We start from the raw sequence: 17534 nt of genomic DNA, 5'->3' as shown, positions 1-17534 counted from the left end.
CTTATTTTTCTTGAGTGATTTTTCTTAGAAGAACTTCTAATTTTTCCTTTAGACTGTTTTTTATCATCTAAGATTTCCAATGTCGTAGATGAAGAAGGATTATCTAGGGAGACCATAGGTCTAATATATAATAGGCTTTGGACAATCTTTAAGGATTTCTGGCGTGCGTTACGGATTCCCAGAAAAAGTTTCCAAAAGTTATTTCCCATAAGTACAAACTTTAAGGGTCAGTCAAACACAAACTTATTAGGTTTATAGTGTTTGCCTGCTCTGATACGTACCAATTGAAAAAGCGGGGGTCTAACAACCACACCCAATATTTTGTTTGGCAATATGAATAGACAAACTCCAATATACTTTCAAGAGAATCAACTAGACAGTCAAACTCAATCCATAGAAAAGTATATCAAAGAGTTTTATATCTCTTTATCTCAATTCAATCTGCAATCAACAAATAGGAATTTGCGATCCCGATTGAATATACGAGTAACTTGAACGGTACCAAACACCAATGTTCAAGGATCAATCAATTTCAATCAACAACCGAAGGTTGGATTTACCAATTGATCGTTTACCTATGATATTTCAATTATATAACAAAATATAATGCGGAAAAGAAATAACACAGACACCAGAATTTTGTTAACGAGGGAAACTACAAATGCAAAAAAAAAAAACCCGGGACCTAGTCCAGATTTGAATACCACACTGTATTAAGCGCTATAGACACTATCCTACTGCCAATGAACTTCGGATTGGAATATAGTTGAAACCTAATCAATCTCACACTAATTCAAGGTACAATCGTGCTCCTTACGTCTCTGATCCCAGAAGGATACTACGCACTTGATTCCCTTAGCTGATCTCATCCACAACCAAGAGTTGCTACGACCCAAAGTCGAAGACTTGATAAAAAAATCTGTCTCACACAGAAAAGTCTATTGAAATAGATATATCTGTCTCCCACAAAAATACCTACGAGTTTTGTTCAGTCTTTTGATAAATCAGGGTGCACATGAACCAATTGATAAACCAGACTTATATTCCTGAAGAACAACCTAGTATTATAAATCACCTCACAATAATCTTAATCGTATGGTAGCGAAACAAGATAGTGTGTAATCACAAACGATGAGACGAAGGTGTTTGTGACTACTTTTAATCTTACCTATCAGAGATAAATCTCAAGCAAATCTTAGCAAAGATACTACTCAATCACGATATAAGAAGTGAGATCAGAACACGTAACTATAGAGAAAATAATTGGGTTTGGCTTCACAATCCCAATGAAGTTTTTAAGTCGTTAACCTACATGGTTTCGTGAAAAAACTAAGGTTAAAGGAGAATCGACTCTAGCTTATACAACTAGTATCACGCAGGAGGTGTGGGGATTAGGTTTCCCAGTTACTAGAGTTCTCCTTTATATAGTTTTCAAATCAAGGTTTGCAATCTAAGTTACCTTGGTAACAAAGCATTCAATATTCACCGTTAGATGAAAACTCGATTAAATTCAAGCTAATATCTTTGAACCGTTAGATCGAACTTAGCTTGTTACACACAAATGAAATGTACCCTCATTTAGGTTTGTGTAACTGTACCTAAAAATGTACACCATGTTGGCTCAATAACAGTTAACCAAGGTTAGCTATATGAACACTCTCATATAAACCTTATTCATCTTAACCATAACTAGTTCAGATGACTCAAATGGAACTAGTTAAAGAGTTGTTCAATTGCTATATTCTCATAAAAGTATACAAGAACACAATTGAAGCAAAATCGGCTTGATTCACTCGAATCAATTCATGAACATTATAGCCATGGTTTGAAAATAACGCATTACTTAATATATAAATGTATTAGTTCATGATCCAACCGATTTTAGAACTTTAACTACTCAAGTATGCATACTGGTACGCATAACTAAGTAGTCGGTCTGAGTTTGGGTTCCCCAGTATGTGAACGGGCACGCATACTTAAATACACTTCCAAAACCCAACAGAAATTCCCGGACCTATACCTTACGCAAGTATGCGTACCGGTATGTGTACTTGGTACGCGGAATTTCACAACTACAAGTACTCATACGGGTATGCATACTTTAGTTCCGGTCATGGATCACATACATGCAAGAATGCACATTATGTTTATAACCCAATGATGGTTAAGTATTCTAAACTCTATTTCAATCATTGAAACTTTCTTAGAGGATGACAATAGTCGTTTTCACACACTATTAACATCAAAGCGATTTTCAAGTTATTGAAATAATCATAACGAAACATTCCAAGTCTACACCAAATGATTTTATCACACAAACCATGTAAGATGTTACTCGGAGATTTTCACATGATCATCTTTTGACTTCGTCAAGAATATAAGATGAACTTGGTCGAAGCGAAAGCTTACCAACACATATTTCGAGAAATATGTAAGCGAGTTAAACTCAGCTCGAAATCTCAAATGTGTATAAGCGACAACTATATAGTAATACGACTTTTGCCTCAATATAGGAGATAGAGTAGAAATAGACTTTCCAAGTGATAGATGAGTTTTAGTCTCCACATACCTTTTGTTGATGAAGTTCCACAAGCTCTCCTTAGTAGTTATTCGTCTTCAATTGATGAACGCCGTGAATTCTAATGCTCAACTACACAATCTATCCTAGTTTGAGACATCACTATAAGTAGACTAGAAATCAAGACTTATAGTTTTTATCACTAACATTGACAAACAAGCTTGAGATAGCAACGCTTGCGAGTTCGACCGAGCAGTGCTCTAACATAAGCTAAAACTACAAAACCAGTTGCGAATTAAATGAGCAGTAATAAACGATTTGCTGTGAAGAAAAAAACCTACAAGAATTAAATGCAGATGCAATATATGAAAGCCTAAATTATGAGAGGTTGAAAAAAATTAATAATGCACAAAATGAAAAATTTAGTGTAGAGATAGTAATATAAACCTGATTCTCATTTTCTATGTTTGTTGTCTGATTATCTCCTATTGTGACCATGTGAGATGTTTGATTTCCCGTGGTGTTGTCAGCCGCACGTGTCATTGGAAGTGGAATTCTTAGTTTTAGATGAAGTTGTGTTTGGTTCATCCATTATCCTAGTATTTTTTCCTAGCATGATTTCTTCAGTGTTTGCAGTATTAGACTTATTGAGTAGAAAATCCATGTTAACAGCAAGACCATCTTTGGGTGGCACAAAAACTATAGACTTGACAAACTTCTTCATGTTCTTTTTTAAAGCTGGAGCAGTGCTTGAAGAAGCCGACGAGATACTTTACCAATGTTGTTTGCTTTCTTCAAAAAATAAGGTTTTTCATGAGGCTTTGCTAAAAAATCTGCAGCATCCTTGCAGGCACCTTTGAATGGTTGATAACATAACATTTCGTACAAATACTGCTTGGTTATCTTTCATAAATATTTTGTTTCCATTTAGTGATTCCAACATTGGTGATGGCTTTGACACCTCTTCTTAGTGGATATGAAAGATCAATGTTGACACACACCTTGACTGGTACACTTCCTATCGAAATAACATCATCAGGTTTGAAAAGACGAGGGTACCCAAATACACTACAATCTTTGATTTATCCACCTATAAGTCCTCTTACCGAAAGTGATTGTTTATGGACAAAGTCAAGACAATACGACAAACCAGTGTTCACACTTTGTGTGATTGTCCATGTATACGAGATCGAGACAATACAACAATCAAAATGTGATTACTTGATAATAGGTTCGGACTTAACCAAACTCTATAGGATCACTATCAAGTAATACGGAGTTAACGTTTGTGTATTTTACTTTTAATTATAATAAACAATTATAATTGCGGAAATTGAAAAGTAAAAGATACAACATGATTTTGTTAACGAGGAAACCGCAAATGCAGAAAACCCCGGGACAAGTCCAGAATTGAATACTCTTAGTATTAAGCCGCTATACAAATTCTAAACCAACTTCGTATAATTGAGACCAAGCAACTAACCCTAGTTCACTTAGTTTCTTCAGTATCCCTGCGCTTCTGACATTCAATAAGTGGACGCACTGGAACAATTCTTTTGGATCGTATTCCAAACAGTAAAGGAACAACAAATCTGTCTGGTAACAACTCTATCGATTCTTTCCAGATAAAGATATCTCAAGTCATATGTAAAAGCTCTTCCGTTTAAACTAATAAACTCCTTTGTCTGGTTAGATCAATTTATCCCCCAAATACAAAAATAACATAGTTTAGATTTCCAATCAGTCAGTATAGAATCCAAAAAGAAACTATAAAGCGATGCCGATCTCATGCAACTAATCAATCGAATAAATCCGATTCTGGTTGGATCCCATCCGATCAAGGTTTGTGCTACACAAAGCTATGAGAAACCAATAAGAAATCTTCTTCGTTTTCAAATCTTCTTTAATATTCAATTAAACCTGCACAACACCACTTGATATCTCGTGATCAATCACGCACAGAACATAGTCTGTTAACAATGGATTATCACAAGATGTCTTTAGATATACAAACAGTTCTAAAGATCCCGTCGACACTTCGATCTAGTTTGAGTGAATCTTATATCAGAAGAGAAGATTCTCAAGAATAAACAAACTAGGTACAATCGAAGTTCAACAACCGTTAGTCAATCAAATCAATCGAAAAATAATAAACTGCAATTATATAGTTTCCCACCAACGGTACTCGTAGAGCTTCTTGATCCCACAAAAGTCGTTAAACGAGTGGTCATAAGAGATTTTGCCTAATTAGGGTACTTTCCTCTCCAGATAGAAGGCTCCACTAGAAACAACAAAAAGATGAAGTTTGCCTGGCTCTTAGGATAGTTTTCTATAAATGAAAACTTAGGTATTTATAGACCAAGGATATTTGGACACCAAGGAATTCCCAAAACCGAATTATTCTCAATATATGCAATAAATTCCCAAGTCGGTTTTCATAATTCCTGGAAATGCTCTGTCCAATATTTTCCGAAATTTCTCATTAGAAAATCTCCAACTAGTAAATGCACATTACTAATTTTTATTCTCTAGAGATATGCATTTAATTTCTGGTAATTAAAGCATATAAAACTAACAACCTTAATTAAAAGATTCTTAATTTATTTCGGACAGGGATCTCCTTGAGTAATTAAGGAATATCTTTGAACAATAAGAGTTACTGTTCGTGTTCAAAGTATGTTGACATCTTTTCTTTGTAAATCATCTTTCATATTTACAATCTTGGAATCGATTATACCACACTCCCAAACAAGTTTAGAATTGGTTCATCTGTATTCCAAGAAAATTATATGATTGATCAAATATAAAATCACAATCATGGGTTCAATCGATTCTACCAATCACTGGGATCGGTTATACCTTAATATGGATTACTTGTGATCGAACACACAAGTTATCAGGACCGGTTACATCAGTTACCAGGATCAGTTACACCAATTACCAGGACCGGTTACCATATATTCATGGTATTGCTTGTGATCGGTTACACAAGTCACTAGGATAGGTTACACCAATTACTAGGACAGGTTAAACCAATTACAAGGATCGATTACACAATTCTTTGTGATGGGTCACACCAATTACTAGGATCGGTCACACCAATTACAAATATGGTTATACCATCTCAGGTGATTATCTGGGATCTTTGTTACACTAATTAATCAAAACTAGTCATACCAAATCATAAGTCAAGCATTGTGATTAGTTATACCAAGATACATAACAAGTTATGATCGGTTCTACTAACTCACACATATTGGTAATCCAAATATATGTAATGCATACCAATACCAATAATCCTAGCGATTTCCTTTTCGATTCATAAAACAAGTTCACGAATGTACTTCCTTTAAAAAAATGTAAACGTTGTTTCCTAGGATGAAATCTTCACCTTTACCCATACACATAATCACAATAGCATTTATACGATTATGTCGATGTCATATCTACGAAGTTCAAAAGATAAGTGTCATACTTCGTAGTCTAATTCCTTAACACTATGATCATATGATCATGTCTCACTACTAGAGTAAAATATTCATTCATAGCTTCGCAGTTATGTTTTCAATATAGCACGACTTAAAAGATACGTTAGGAATGAAAAATTTCAAGTCAATATTACTAACCTCAAGAGGAAGGGTGATGTCGTCGTTGTAGCTCGTTACTTCTTCATATTCTTCAGGTATTCGAGTAATACTTGTATGTCTCATATTCTTAGACTTTATAGTCTAACCTATACGAAGTTGTCTCTAGTACATAATCAAGCGACTCTTAGATGAGTTTTGATTCACTAAAATATGACAACCAAACTTGACATACCAACGCTTGGTGGGTTCAACCGAGCTATGCTCTAACAAGGTTCAATCTTTGTGACTTCTCCCATAATTTCACCTATCTTCGTGACAGATGCAACATTCATATGTTCTGAAATGAGACGCTTGAGTTGAATCCAGAACTGTTGGAAATCTCAGTATTTTTTCTGTGTACACCATGTCTGGAATGAAGTCATGAACAACTAACAAATGCTTATTTATGCTCCATGGCCTTTGTTCAATGACTTGATTCAAAAACATCCAATTACTAAACTTGAAAATCATGATGTTTGGTTCAACTTCTACTATTTTCACATCCTCATCTGTCATGAAAGGCCAAGTAAATTTAATAAATTTTTAAACAGTATCGTATTTCATTCGACCTTCAATGATAATTTTCCCAATAACACTAGCTTCCCAGTTGGAGCCATCTTTTGTTTCATTAATAATTTCATCATGAAATACCACCACTTCATTGGAGTCACCAAGATCAAGGGTAGCTTTGCTTGAATTTGTTAATTAAATCACTAACCTGGTTAGAACTAGCAGCCTCCCATATTGAGAAGAAATTTAGGGTTTATGTTTCTAAGATACAAACAGAAAATATGCTCTTTTTGGCTAATAAAGGGATTAGGTTTAAGGAGTAATTTTGGATATGAATTACAAGTATATTTAGGCTCTTATCGTGGTAACAGAAAGTACTAGTACCTTTTAAGGCAAGTATAACAGCTGTTGAAAGTCAATACAAGAAAGATTATGAAACATCTCAAAAGTTGAAGTTCAATTTTTTTTGAAATTTTTGATGAGCGGGATATATTTTGGATCAGACTCAATGAGTTGAAACTGATCCAAGAATTCCACCACCAGACACCATTGAAACCAGAGACACCCACACGGACAATACTTAGAAACAAAAGCTCAACGACATACTCTGCAAACGCTTGAATCTCAATGAACAAAATGGCAAAAGCCATTGGAGACATATTGGAGAAATAAGAAGATTAGTAACTCATAACCCAAAAATAATATATTAAATTTTTTGAAAGATTGTTAGATTTAGTATGAAAATGTAGTTAGAAATGCATAGGAATGAAATAAACCATAATCCAGAATGTTAATTGTAGAAGATGAACAAGATAGACAAAGAGATCTAAAGAAAACAAAGAAAGGGATCAAAAAATAAATAATCAGTAACTGAAAACTGAGTGGACTCATTATCTTCGTCCGATTCGCGAAAAGCGATGTACTCTCTTCGTTTCAGGAAAAATGATACTTTCACTTTAGGCACAATTTTCGAAAATCGAAGCATAGCCATTATGCGAATCACCACAAAGGATGCATAACACATTATGCAACCATATTTTGGCTTATGCATCGACTAATTTTCCATTTCAGGAAAAGTGATACTTTCATTTTTTCAATGTGGCCTATTTTTAGGCAAAAATGAAACTATAAAAGTATTTCTTTTTCCGAAACGAAGGTAGTATATGCCTAAATACATCATTCCAACAAAAAAAAAAAGATTACACTGCTGATGTATAACGCCTCGTGCAATCAGCGGTGCTTTGTTTTTCTATGATCGGCCCTCCCCACCGTGTCAACGGTGTTCTAATTAATATTTTAATTTTATTTTATGAATTTATTTGTTCCTTTTAGGGTTCTTTCCTTAATTTTATATTCCCTTTAGGATTCTTTCTTAAGTTTATGAGTTAAATGGCCTATATAAAATATAAAGAGGCCTAATATTATTATTTTTTCAAATTAATGAGAATTATAAGTTTGTTCTGAACTTTATAAGCTTCTTAAGACTACTTTGCTGGCAGTAGGTAAGAACTATTAAGTTCTTATCAAATACATTAATGATTTAATCGCAAGATAAATTCACAGAATCAAGTACATGTGTATAAATTAAATTTAGTATTAAAAAGTATACTTTAGATTGGAAAATAAATTCCTTTCCCAAATGCAAAATTTTCTAATTCTTTAGTAACCCATATAAATAAAAAAAGAACCAGTGTAAGAGATCTTATACAAGAAGTAGTCTTTATCTTCTTCGCTTGGATTCTTTCCGCATATCAGCAAGGTAGCTCTCTAAGTTGGTCTTCTCCCAAAGACGGCGTTGAACAAGATCGTCTCTTGTGTATTCATCTAGTTAATAAAAGCTCGTTGTTAAGCAAAAGATACGGAGAAAACTGAAGTTAGAGAGATTTGGTGTGAGAGTTTACCAATATTTCCCCAAGCGTCCAGACTTGCTCTCAAACATCTTCGTGTCAAGTAACAGGCATCTTCCCATGCATAAGGAGATTTTCGCACCTTATATCTCCAAAACCAGCAGACATTCCATAGCAAAAGCTGGACAGACTAACAAAATCAGTGCTCTTTCGTTGCTTGAAAAAAACCCGATGATAGACATGCTTTTGCAGAGTTCAAATCAAAGAATTAAAAATATATGGTTCTCAGATTGAGCTACTCCAAAGCCGCTCCACAGGGTAAAGTTAAAAGGCTGACAATAGAGACTCGTGATCAGGGTATTTTCAAGTAAAGGGAGCCGTAAGATTTCTGTTCTATTAGAGTTTCTAGCCTTGTGGATTATATATGATCTTGATTGACAGTGGTAGGGAGAATGAATTTCTAACCTTGCTAAGAGTGTATGGCAGAAGAACAAACTGGACTGCAAGAAGTCCCCACATGGAAGGCTTTTCAGCTCCACTTATTTGCAGATCAAGCTCTTTGCTGAGGTCCTCATCCTTTTTCCTGACATATTACATAGATAATATCAGAACAAACATTATAGATAACCAACAGATATCGACACTGAATGGAGTAAAAGAACATTAACGCCATGGTGAAGAGGTTCAAAGGACACTGTTTCCAGAATGTTCGACTTAACAACAAAATTCTTTAGACATCAAGCAATCATGATCTATCAAAAAGTTTAACTTCTACATGCAAGAAAATAATTACGAACCCAGATTTTACTATCTGCTTATGGCCCTTTTTCTTGTTAGTTGTTCCTCCATTTCGTTCAAGCTCAAGTGCCCGTAGCCTATTCTTATAAGCAGGTGTTTTCTTGACCATATTCACAGCCTGCACACAGAAACAGAACTTCATCAATCACTTTCTTTGCAATCCGATATGAGCAGAGGAGCGCAGAAGCATACACAGTTCTTCACGAAAAAGATCATATCTAATTTGTTTTAGTAGATTCACTCATGGAACTGTGTCTATGTTCCCCAATACTAACAATGAGCAACATACTCCGAAAGGAATGCTAACCAGGCGAGGCATATGTCAGGAGATATCTCCACAAAGATTCCAATATTTATTAGAGCAATTAGAATACCACTGTCAGAATAATAGATAGTTCACATGATATAGTGCACTTAACTTATGGAAATAATGAATAAATAACAAGGAAAATAGGTCACGACAAGCCATCATCACAATTCAAGAAATATATATGTTTCTGCAGGCGATAGACATGTTTCCTAGAATTGGACCATGTTAATATTTTGCGGTTGGAAAACATGAAGGCAAAACCAATATCCGGGTGCTAACAGTATAATCCATATGTGCGTCAATCTTGTAATACCGAGTCAACATCAAAAGATGACTAAATTTAGTTTGGATCATTTGGTATGCATCTCAAGTTATATTATTCAATACCTGGGTATACTTTGTCCACTGGTGTAGATACTGAAATGCCGAGAGAACCAGTAGTAGTCCAACAAGAACAAGACGAGTATCCTGCATTTGTAAAAAAAAAAACGAAGAATAAAAACACCTTCTTAAAGCACAACGCTTATCTAACATCGCGAAAGGATTCCGATTATGGAAGGAGAAAAAAATCTCACCGTTTTGTGCCCATAGTATGCTTTATAATAGCGAGCGGTGTTGTAGAAAAACTGAAATAAAGAAGATGATCATTACATTTAACACCAAAAGCTCTCATGCTAGATGCCGTTATAAGGCTGTAACAATAGGATTGTGTCTTTCGAAGCCGAACATTAATAGATCTCAGCAGCTTATGCTATTCTGAATGGGTTTCATACTGATTGTTCATCAAAAAAGAAATCAAGTATAGAAAGATGATAGCTAGACAATATAAAAGGGATTATTAAACAAAAGAACAGATAATAACAAATTTCCTAGATGGCTGTGGAGATTCATGCTTACGCCTTTGTTTTTGCAGTTCAATGTGTAAAAAGGACAAATCAAAACCATATGACTTAAGAGCACTTCCTACAGTCTGATAAAACTATAATGTCAAGTTTCACACGGAAATGGCACCCATGCATAATCATTTTTATAATTCTATTCCTCAATTCTCTATTAAACTTGTTCAACCTATCAATTAAATGTGAATGACCAAAGAACTATTACCTCCTCTGGGTGAGCAATTGCATAATCATATTGCTCCCGTGTAGCATTATTTGATAAAATCTGCAGTTAAAGCACATCATCTTCTATTCCAACCACAATACCAACTAACAAAACAAAACCCAAACACTAGAAATAATAAGATCCATACCTCATAAGCATTAGCAACTTTGGCAAAAATCTTCCCTGATTCCGGATCGGGATTTTTGTCTGGATGACTGTTAATTTAATCAAATCCATAATCAAAACTTACGAATTAATACCTTAAAAAAAATTAAAAACTGAAATCTCATAGTAAAATACTTACTGTTTCAAGGATAGCTTGTAATAAGCTTTCTTGATCTCTGACGAATTAGAACCCTGAGTAACCCTAGAAAAAAAAAGAAAAAAAACGGATGCAAGATTTAGGCGATAAGAATTCAAGTATTAAAAATGAATTTCAAAGAGTAAAATTTTGGGTAAGATGAGAGGAACAAATTTACCCTAAAAGATCATAGCAATCATCTTCATCACAGTAAATGGCGAGGGATGAAGGTAGAAGAAGGCAAGGTATCAGTGCGGCGAACGCAAACCAGCAAATCGCTGGTGGTGCCATCCCTCCTTGGAAGCGGAAAAGAGAAACTCTTTTTGTAGTTTCACGTATTACATTGGTACCCTTCTATTATCTACCAAACCCCCAGATCTGTTGTTGCTGTTGACTTCTGAAAACGGAAGGGATGGTGTAACTGATGATTTTACTGTGGTGAAAGCAGCAGTTAAGCCCAAACACCGGCATTTAGAGCATGGGCAGCAACACTTAAAATGGGGCTTCACTCGGGGAAGGCAAACCCAAATACAGTATCATCAAACACAACTCTTTCAGTTTCAGGAAAAGTGATACTTTCATTTTTCTGAAACAGAAATAGTATAAAAGCACCGTTCTCTTCCGTTAAAATTTTGATTAGATTACCATTGGAATTTCAATTTTTAATTTTTGACATGATTCATATACTAATTGAGATTTTTCGAGAGCGATATAATAATGCAAAAGAATTGAGCGCAGCTAAGATGTAAAATTGAGACTGATACATTTTTCATTGATAGGCATCCAGTTGTGGAGCTAGAAATTTGTGTCCCTGCTTGCATCGGCAACATGCATAACTAGATACTAATTTTCTGGAGGCAAAACATTTTCTTCAGCTACTTGTCGTGTTTATCTTCTTTGTCCTTGACAGTACTCGCGGTGTTAGAACCAGAAGTAACACCATTTGCTTTCTTAGCTTCAAAATCCTCAGCAGTAGCATTAGGCTTTTCCTTGTTAAGTTCTGACGACCCATTTTTCGAATCCTCGACAACTTTGGGTTCGAACAAAGTTGTATCAGCATCAGCAACAGAACCATCAACTGTTTTGTACTTGTACCAAGAGGACCAGTATAGATAGCTTGCGAAATTAAGACAACTTAAGATAGCCAAGAACCAATAAAACAGGTCTGCATTACACTTGTTTAAATCAAGCCCGAACAACCATCCTTCTTTCCTTTTCGTAAAATGTTTAGTCACAGCGTTTATGATCTCAACAAGAACACTACTAAGAAAATACCCAATCGAAAGCGACAACCACGTAAACGAGGTAGACAGTGACCGCATACCCGCAGGAGCTTCCTTGTAGAAAAACTCCAATAAACCAACTAATGTAAACATGTCCGCGATACCGAAAATTCCATACTGAAATGAAAGCCAAAAGAGACTAATCGGTTTCAGCGGGTTATGGATGGCTTGGTTTCTTCTCTTTACTTCTACTATAGCAGCTACAGCCATGGAAACAGCTGAAAGAACTAGTCCAACTCCTACCCGTTGCAGTTGAGTTATTCCAGACGGGTGTTTAGTGATTTTTCGAGCAAATGGTACGAAAATGAACTCGTAAAGTGGTATGAGAATTGACATGAAAACTAATGGGATTACTGGGATTGATGGTGCAGGCACTACGAAAGAACCGAGATGAAGATCCATAATTATACCTTGCTGTACTGAAATTGTTTGCAACTGGGCTAAACATGTGTTCATTATGATAGTACTGGCTAGAATCGGCAACATTCTTGCTAAGATCTTGACTTCTTCTACTTGCGTAACTGTGCAGACCCTCCATGGATTTGAGATTATATCTGAATCTTTTGGTGGAATTGCAGCTTTGTCTAAACATCTGTGAATTCAGCAATTTGAACTTGTCAATTCAGTAGTTTTACGTGATGCTCAAACGTTACGCCACTTAAAGAATGTAACTCGTTACCTAAACTGGTTTGTATGCGGAATTTTTTCGTCGTTGAAAGCGGTTTCTTTGGTGTTGATTTCGTGAAGTTCATTAGCATCGCTAGTGAGCGGCAAACTCCGGTTTCGGGTTGCAATAACTATAACCTGCACATTAGTAGTAAAAACCATCAGAAATTATTACTCAGTTAAAGTACATTTCAGGAATCTTTGAACTCCTAATGAAGAGAGAAACCTGAGTTATTCTTATGATGGGGCTGTCTCCAAATTTCTGAATGCGGTAGAAAGGCTTCCCGGCCGCGACAACAACGAATCCTGCTAAAGCTGTGACCAAGCAAAGCAAGAAACCCAAGGCCCAACTCTTTTTGGTGCTAACATCTACTATAAATGTGACCCCAAAACTTGCACCAACTGTGACACTAAGTATCAGCCAGTTAAAATAAGTGGCTAATGATTTCTTTTCTTTTGGATCGTTCGGATCAAATTGATCGCCGCCTAGTGCAGGAAGTGCACCTCTCACTCCACCGGCACCTAATGCATACAAGCATAGAGATGCGTAGAACATTAGAGATGAATTTCCTTTGATACACGGATGATCTAGACATGGCTTTGGCTGCAACTTACGGTAATGTGCTTGGAACGTCATCACCATCAACCCCTACAATTGAAATGGCCAGCAGATCAAGTTAAATATGAAAATATGAGAAAGCCAGCAGAAGGTATAAAGGGGGATGAAAACAGAATTATGGCTATCACTACTCACCAGTAATTCAATTAAACCAAAGAGAAGACAAGTAGAAAATCTAGTCAAGAAAGTGTCAGAGATGAATCCACCCAAGAGTGCGAGTAAAAACGTTGAACCCATAAAGTTTGTAAGGGTGGTTGCAGCCCCGGATAGATCAAAGAACATGACTGCCATGAAATAGATTACCAAACTTGCCATATTCGCTACAAACCCCATGTTCTCCAGCCCTGTCAGGACTGCAATACAGACAATAAGAAAAATTATGGATATATTGATCTTGATATTACCAAAACTGGTAATAGCTAGCATATGTAGCAAATCATAAAGTGACACACAATTGATTGCATAATTACCAAAAACAAATGAGGCCGCCCTGAATCCGCCTCGTTTTGTATTGCATTGCTGGTGTGCAGGAATTGAGTCTGGAATAGCTGCTTCTTCCTTGTTCTCCTGGAGGAAATGCACGCATGGACCCGTCAAATACAGGAATTTAGCAAATACAGGTGCACCTTAGTTGGTCGACTAGGCTCGCCCTAAAAGAATTCACGACTCATGATGAAAGAAGAAAACAAGACTTACCATAGGTGAGAGTTAGGATTGGCAAATAGTGGTGTGGTTGTACAAAGAGTGAGACAAATTGTCTTTCAAAGAAAAATGAACTAGGTCACATATATAATGGAGAAGGCAGCTTTGTATATACCGCTAGTTTCGTCAAATCTAACGCGACTTTGTTAACTCCTACCATTCTCAGTCATGTACAGCCAGATTATGACAGCAAAATAATGATGTTAATTTTGTGGGTTGTGCCAATTGTTTGAGGAGTTTATAAGAAGAGAGTAATGACTTGTAATGGCAGGGTTGATGTGAACCATTGGTAACTATCGATTCCCACAAACTCAATAATATCTATGATTGTCAACTCTGTGCTTAAAGTACATTTGGTAGGGCGCCATATGGTTGGGCACTTCCCTTAAGTACGCATTTCATATTTTCAAGGAGGTGGGCAGGTGACAATTGATAAAAGGCCATCAAGACTTCATCGAGAGTATAAAACAAAGCTTGACTAAGTTTGTCTGTGTTAGTGGTGTTCCAGATTTGTCCCCAAAAAGATAAATCTAAGGTTGTGATTTTCCAGACCACTCCCTCATCTTGCACGTGTGGCGTTCCTTCTAGATTTAGGAATAAAAAATCCAGGATGCGCCCTACCGTACGCCCCATCGTTCTCTATCAGTATCTCAGATCCAAAACATATCGCCGCTGCGAAAATAACAGAATATCCATCGTTTTGTTTTCTTGCCTTTCATTGTTAAACACTGTGTTAGGTTACTAGACCAAAACATACAATGTATGAAGCATTTGTAGGAGAAAAGAACTAAATAAAACCCTGTGAATGAAAAATATCAGAAGGATAAGAAGAATATAAGAAGATTTAAAGAGAAGAAAAGATTGGAAGAAATTAAACAGAGTTTGTATATTAATTCTTAAGTGTTTTGCAAAGCTCATAAGTAGTATTTATAACTCCAAATACTTGTGAAGCAAGTTATACTAACTATGGAATCTTAACTAGATACGAAATTAGAGACAAGCTAAAAATAGAAGAGATTATTAAAGGAAACTAAGCTATCTTAGTGTTGGTACCGCAACATCCCTACCTGGATGAAAAATGGCTTGTCCTCAAGCCTCAAAATCTGGAAAACGAAGAAGCAATTCATCTGCATCCTCCCAAGTAACTTCATCACTTGGGTGATCAATCCATTTGACTAACCATTTAGTGCCAGCATAAGAACCTTTTCTGAACATCTTGCGCTCCAAAACAGCTTTTGGTTCCCACTTATCATAATCAATAACATATGGTAAAATCTGTTGAACAAAGTTAGTTGACCCTAATTTCAGTTTCAACTGAGAAACATGAAATATAGGATGAATGCGACTCTCTGCTGGAAGTTCCAACATATATGCCACTGATCCTATCTTCTCAAGAACACGAAAAGGGCCATAAAATCTTGGAGAAAGTTTAGAAAATGATTGGTTAGTAATAGTTTTGTGTCTATATGGTTGTAGACGAAGAAAAACCCAATCACCTGTTATTTGAGGGTGTAAACAGTTTCTGCTGGTTTTGGTAATTTTGTGTGTTGTGGGTGAAAAACGAGTCTAAACCCTAAACAATGTACTGCAAGGGAGTACTTTAGATTCGAGAGATCAATCTGTACATATCCGGCCTAAACCAAGAAATGGCAGTTCCAGACTTGCTTCGGTCACAAAGTGAAGGAGAAGGGTTGGTTTTTGGGGAGGGAAGCGAAGAGAGTGTTGAGAAAAGAATAGTTGATTCTGGAAGAGTAGTTGTTCGACTTGTATCAGAAAGTGGAAGCTAACAGATGGGAAAGATAACAAGTGATTTCTGAGTGTTGTATGCTCCCTGACCAAAACTTGTTGTTTGGTGGAAATAGGTAAGACCTATTTATACAAGTCGAAGTGAAACGTACTCTGGCTCGTAAGAAATAGAAACGGATGAGTAAATGGGAGGAGGTGGTAATCGGTAACACCTGGAATTGATGTTCCATAATGAAGGAAAGCGTTTCACCGTTACTCCATGTATTTACTAACCACCTCATTCTTATGACACTGTCTTGTAACGGGCGTAGTGTACGCCGCACGCTGTAAACCGCCAAACCAATACCCCAATGAGCATCCCCCAGTTTGTGACATGTGTTGATGTCTCGAGTGTTTTTGTGGAAATCATGTAGCATGTTGCTGCTGTTTGGCAAGTTGAGCTTGGGAGACTTGCCGGCTCGGTGGTGACTTTCGACGGTCGAGATTTTGTATCTTGAGAGGAAGGGTAGCCGTTGATTATTGCAACCCTTCGTTTGGTAGCCAGTGGCATGAAAGCATGGCCGGAATGGCCTTAACATGGTTAGGCATGGACAAGCTAGGATTTTGGCATAGTTTAGGCGCGGCAAAAAAATCAGGGTTTTGGCATAGTTTAGACGCGGCCAAAATTTGGGATTGGCGTTGGGCTAAAGGTGGCCATGCGTTAGCTGGTAACCTTGGACGGCTAAGATCTGCATATTAGATGGAAGGGTGGCCGTCGATTGTTGCAACCCTTCGTTTTGGCAGCTAACGTCGTGAAGGAAAGGCTGGTCATGGTTTTGGCACAATGGTGCGGTTGGCATGCCTTGTCGCGGAGATGTGGCTGACACAGTGTGCCATTGGCACATGTGGCATGGTTGTCATGCCTTGGAGTGAAGATGTGGCTGGAACGGCATGCCATTGTCACATGTGGCATGGTTGGCATGCCTTGGTGTGGAGATGTGGCTGGCACGGCATGCCATTGGCACATGTGGCATGATTGGCATGCCTTCGCGCGGAGAGGTTGCACGGCATGCCATTGGCACATGTGGTGCGGTTGGCATGCTTTGTCATGGCGGACTTGGGCGGTTGAGATCTGCATCTCAAATGGAAGGGTGACCGTTGATTGTTGCAACCCTTCGTTTTGGCAGCCAACGGCATGTAGCGGGGCCGGCATGGCTTTGGCATGGAAACGTGGCCAAGCTAGGATTTTGGCATGCGCGTCCAAAAACTAGGGTTTGGAATTAGTTTTGGGCGCGACCAAAATTAGGGCTTGGCGTTGGGCCAAAGGTTACCACGTGTTGGCTGGCAACCTTGGACGGCTGAGATCTGCATCTCAGATGGAAGGGTGGCTGTTGATCGTTGCAACCCTTCGTTTTGGCAGCCAGCGACATCTAGTATGGCCGACATGGCATGGAGACGTGGCCAAGCTAGGATGCGCGGCCAAAAACTAGGGTTTGGCATTAGTTTTGGGCGCGACCAAAATTAG

General features: G+C 37.2%; 2 protein-coding genes across 2 annotated transcripts; both read right to left on the bottom strand.

Annotated features, from left to right (window-relative positions):
- Window positions 1–8147: 8147 nt before the first annotated feature.
- LOC113348635 (dnaJ protein ERDJ7-like) lies at window positions 8148–11356 on the bottom strand. The gene is made up of 10 exons (XM_026592477.1): window positions 11193–11356; window positions 11018–11080; window positions 10862–10928; window positions 10714–10773; window positions 10185–10235; window positions 9997–10077; window positions 9299–9417; window positions 8967–9084; window positions 8556–8682; window positions 8148–8478 (listed from the first exon to the last, which is right to left on the bottom strand). The coding sequence occupies exons 1-10, from the start codon at window positions 11303–11305 to the stop codon at window positions 8375–8377; spliced, it is 903 nt and encodes a 300-aa protein (XP_026448262.1). The 5' UTR covers window positions 11306–11356; the 3' UTR covers window positions 8148–8374.
- A 533-nt stretch (window positions 11357–11889) lies between these two features.
- On the bottom strand, window positions 11890–14444 carry LOC113351707 (protein NRT1/ PTR FAMILY 4.5-like). The gene is made up of 6 exons (XM_026595644.1): window positions 14400–14444; window positions 14053–14149; window positions 13718–13935; window positions 13190–13612; window positions 12977–13101; window positions 11890–12889 (listed from the first exon to the last, which is right to left on the bottom strand). The coding sequence occupies exons 1-6, from the start codon at window positions 14442–14444 to the stop codon at window positions 11890–11892; spliced, it is 1908 nt and encodes a 635-aa protein (XP_026451429.1).
- Between the last annotated feature and the right edge of the window lie 3090 nt (window positions 14445–17534).

Source organism: Papaver somniferum, chromosome 2 (assembly GCF_003573695.1).
Source record: "Papaver somniferum cultivar HN1 chromosome 2, ASM357369v1, whole genome shotgun sequence".
Classification (NCBI taxonomy): Eukaryota; Viridiplantae; Streptophyta; class Magnoliopsida; order Ranunculales; family Papaveraceae; genus Papaver; species Papaver somniferum.
Note: the sequence above shows the minus strand (reverse complement) of the source record. Positions and strands in the feature narration are given on the sequence as shown.

What these genes read in the sequence shown, in the direction of transcription:
- LOC113351707 (XM_026595644.1), bottom strand. Translation starts at nt 14,444, where the DNA reads ATGGTAGGAGTTAACAAAGTCGCGTTAGATTTGACGAAACTAGCG. An exon ending in TTGGTTTAATTGAATTACTG is followed by an intron (nt 13,613 to 13,717) that starts GTGAGTAGTGAT and finishes TTTCAATTGTAG; the next exon opens with GGGTTGATGGTGATGACGTT. An exon ending in CCATCATAAGAATAACTCAG is followed by an intron (nt 13,102 to 13,189) that starts GTTTCTCTCTTC and finishes ACTAATGTGCAG; the next exon opens with GTTATAGTTATTGCAACCCG.
- LOC113348635 (XM_026592477.1), bottom strand. Translation starts at nt 11,305, where the DNA reads ATGGCACCACCAGCGATTTGCTGGTTTGCGTTCGCCGCACTGATACCT. An exon ending in TACAAGCTATCCTTGAAACA is followed by an intron (nt 10,929 to 11,017) that starts GTAAGTATTTTA and finishes TTAAATTAACAG; the next exon opens with TCATCCAGACAAAAATCCCG. An exon ending in AGTGGACAAAGTATACCCAG is followed by an intron (nt 9,418 to 9,996) that starts GTATTGAATAAT and finishes TTCTGTGTGCAG; the next exon opens with GCTGTGAATATGGTCAAGAA.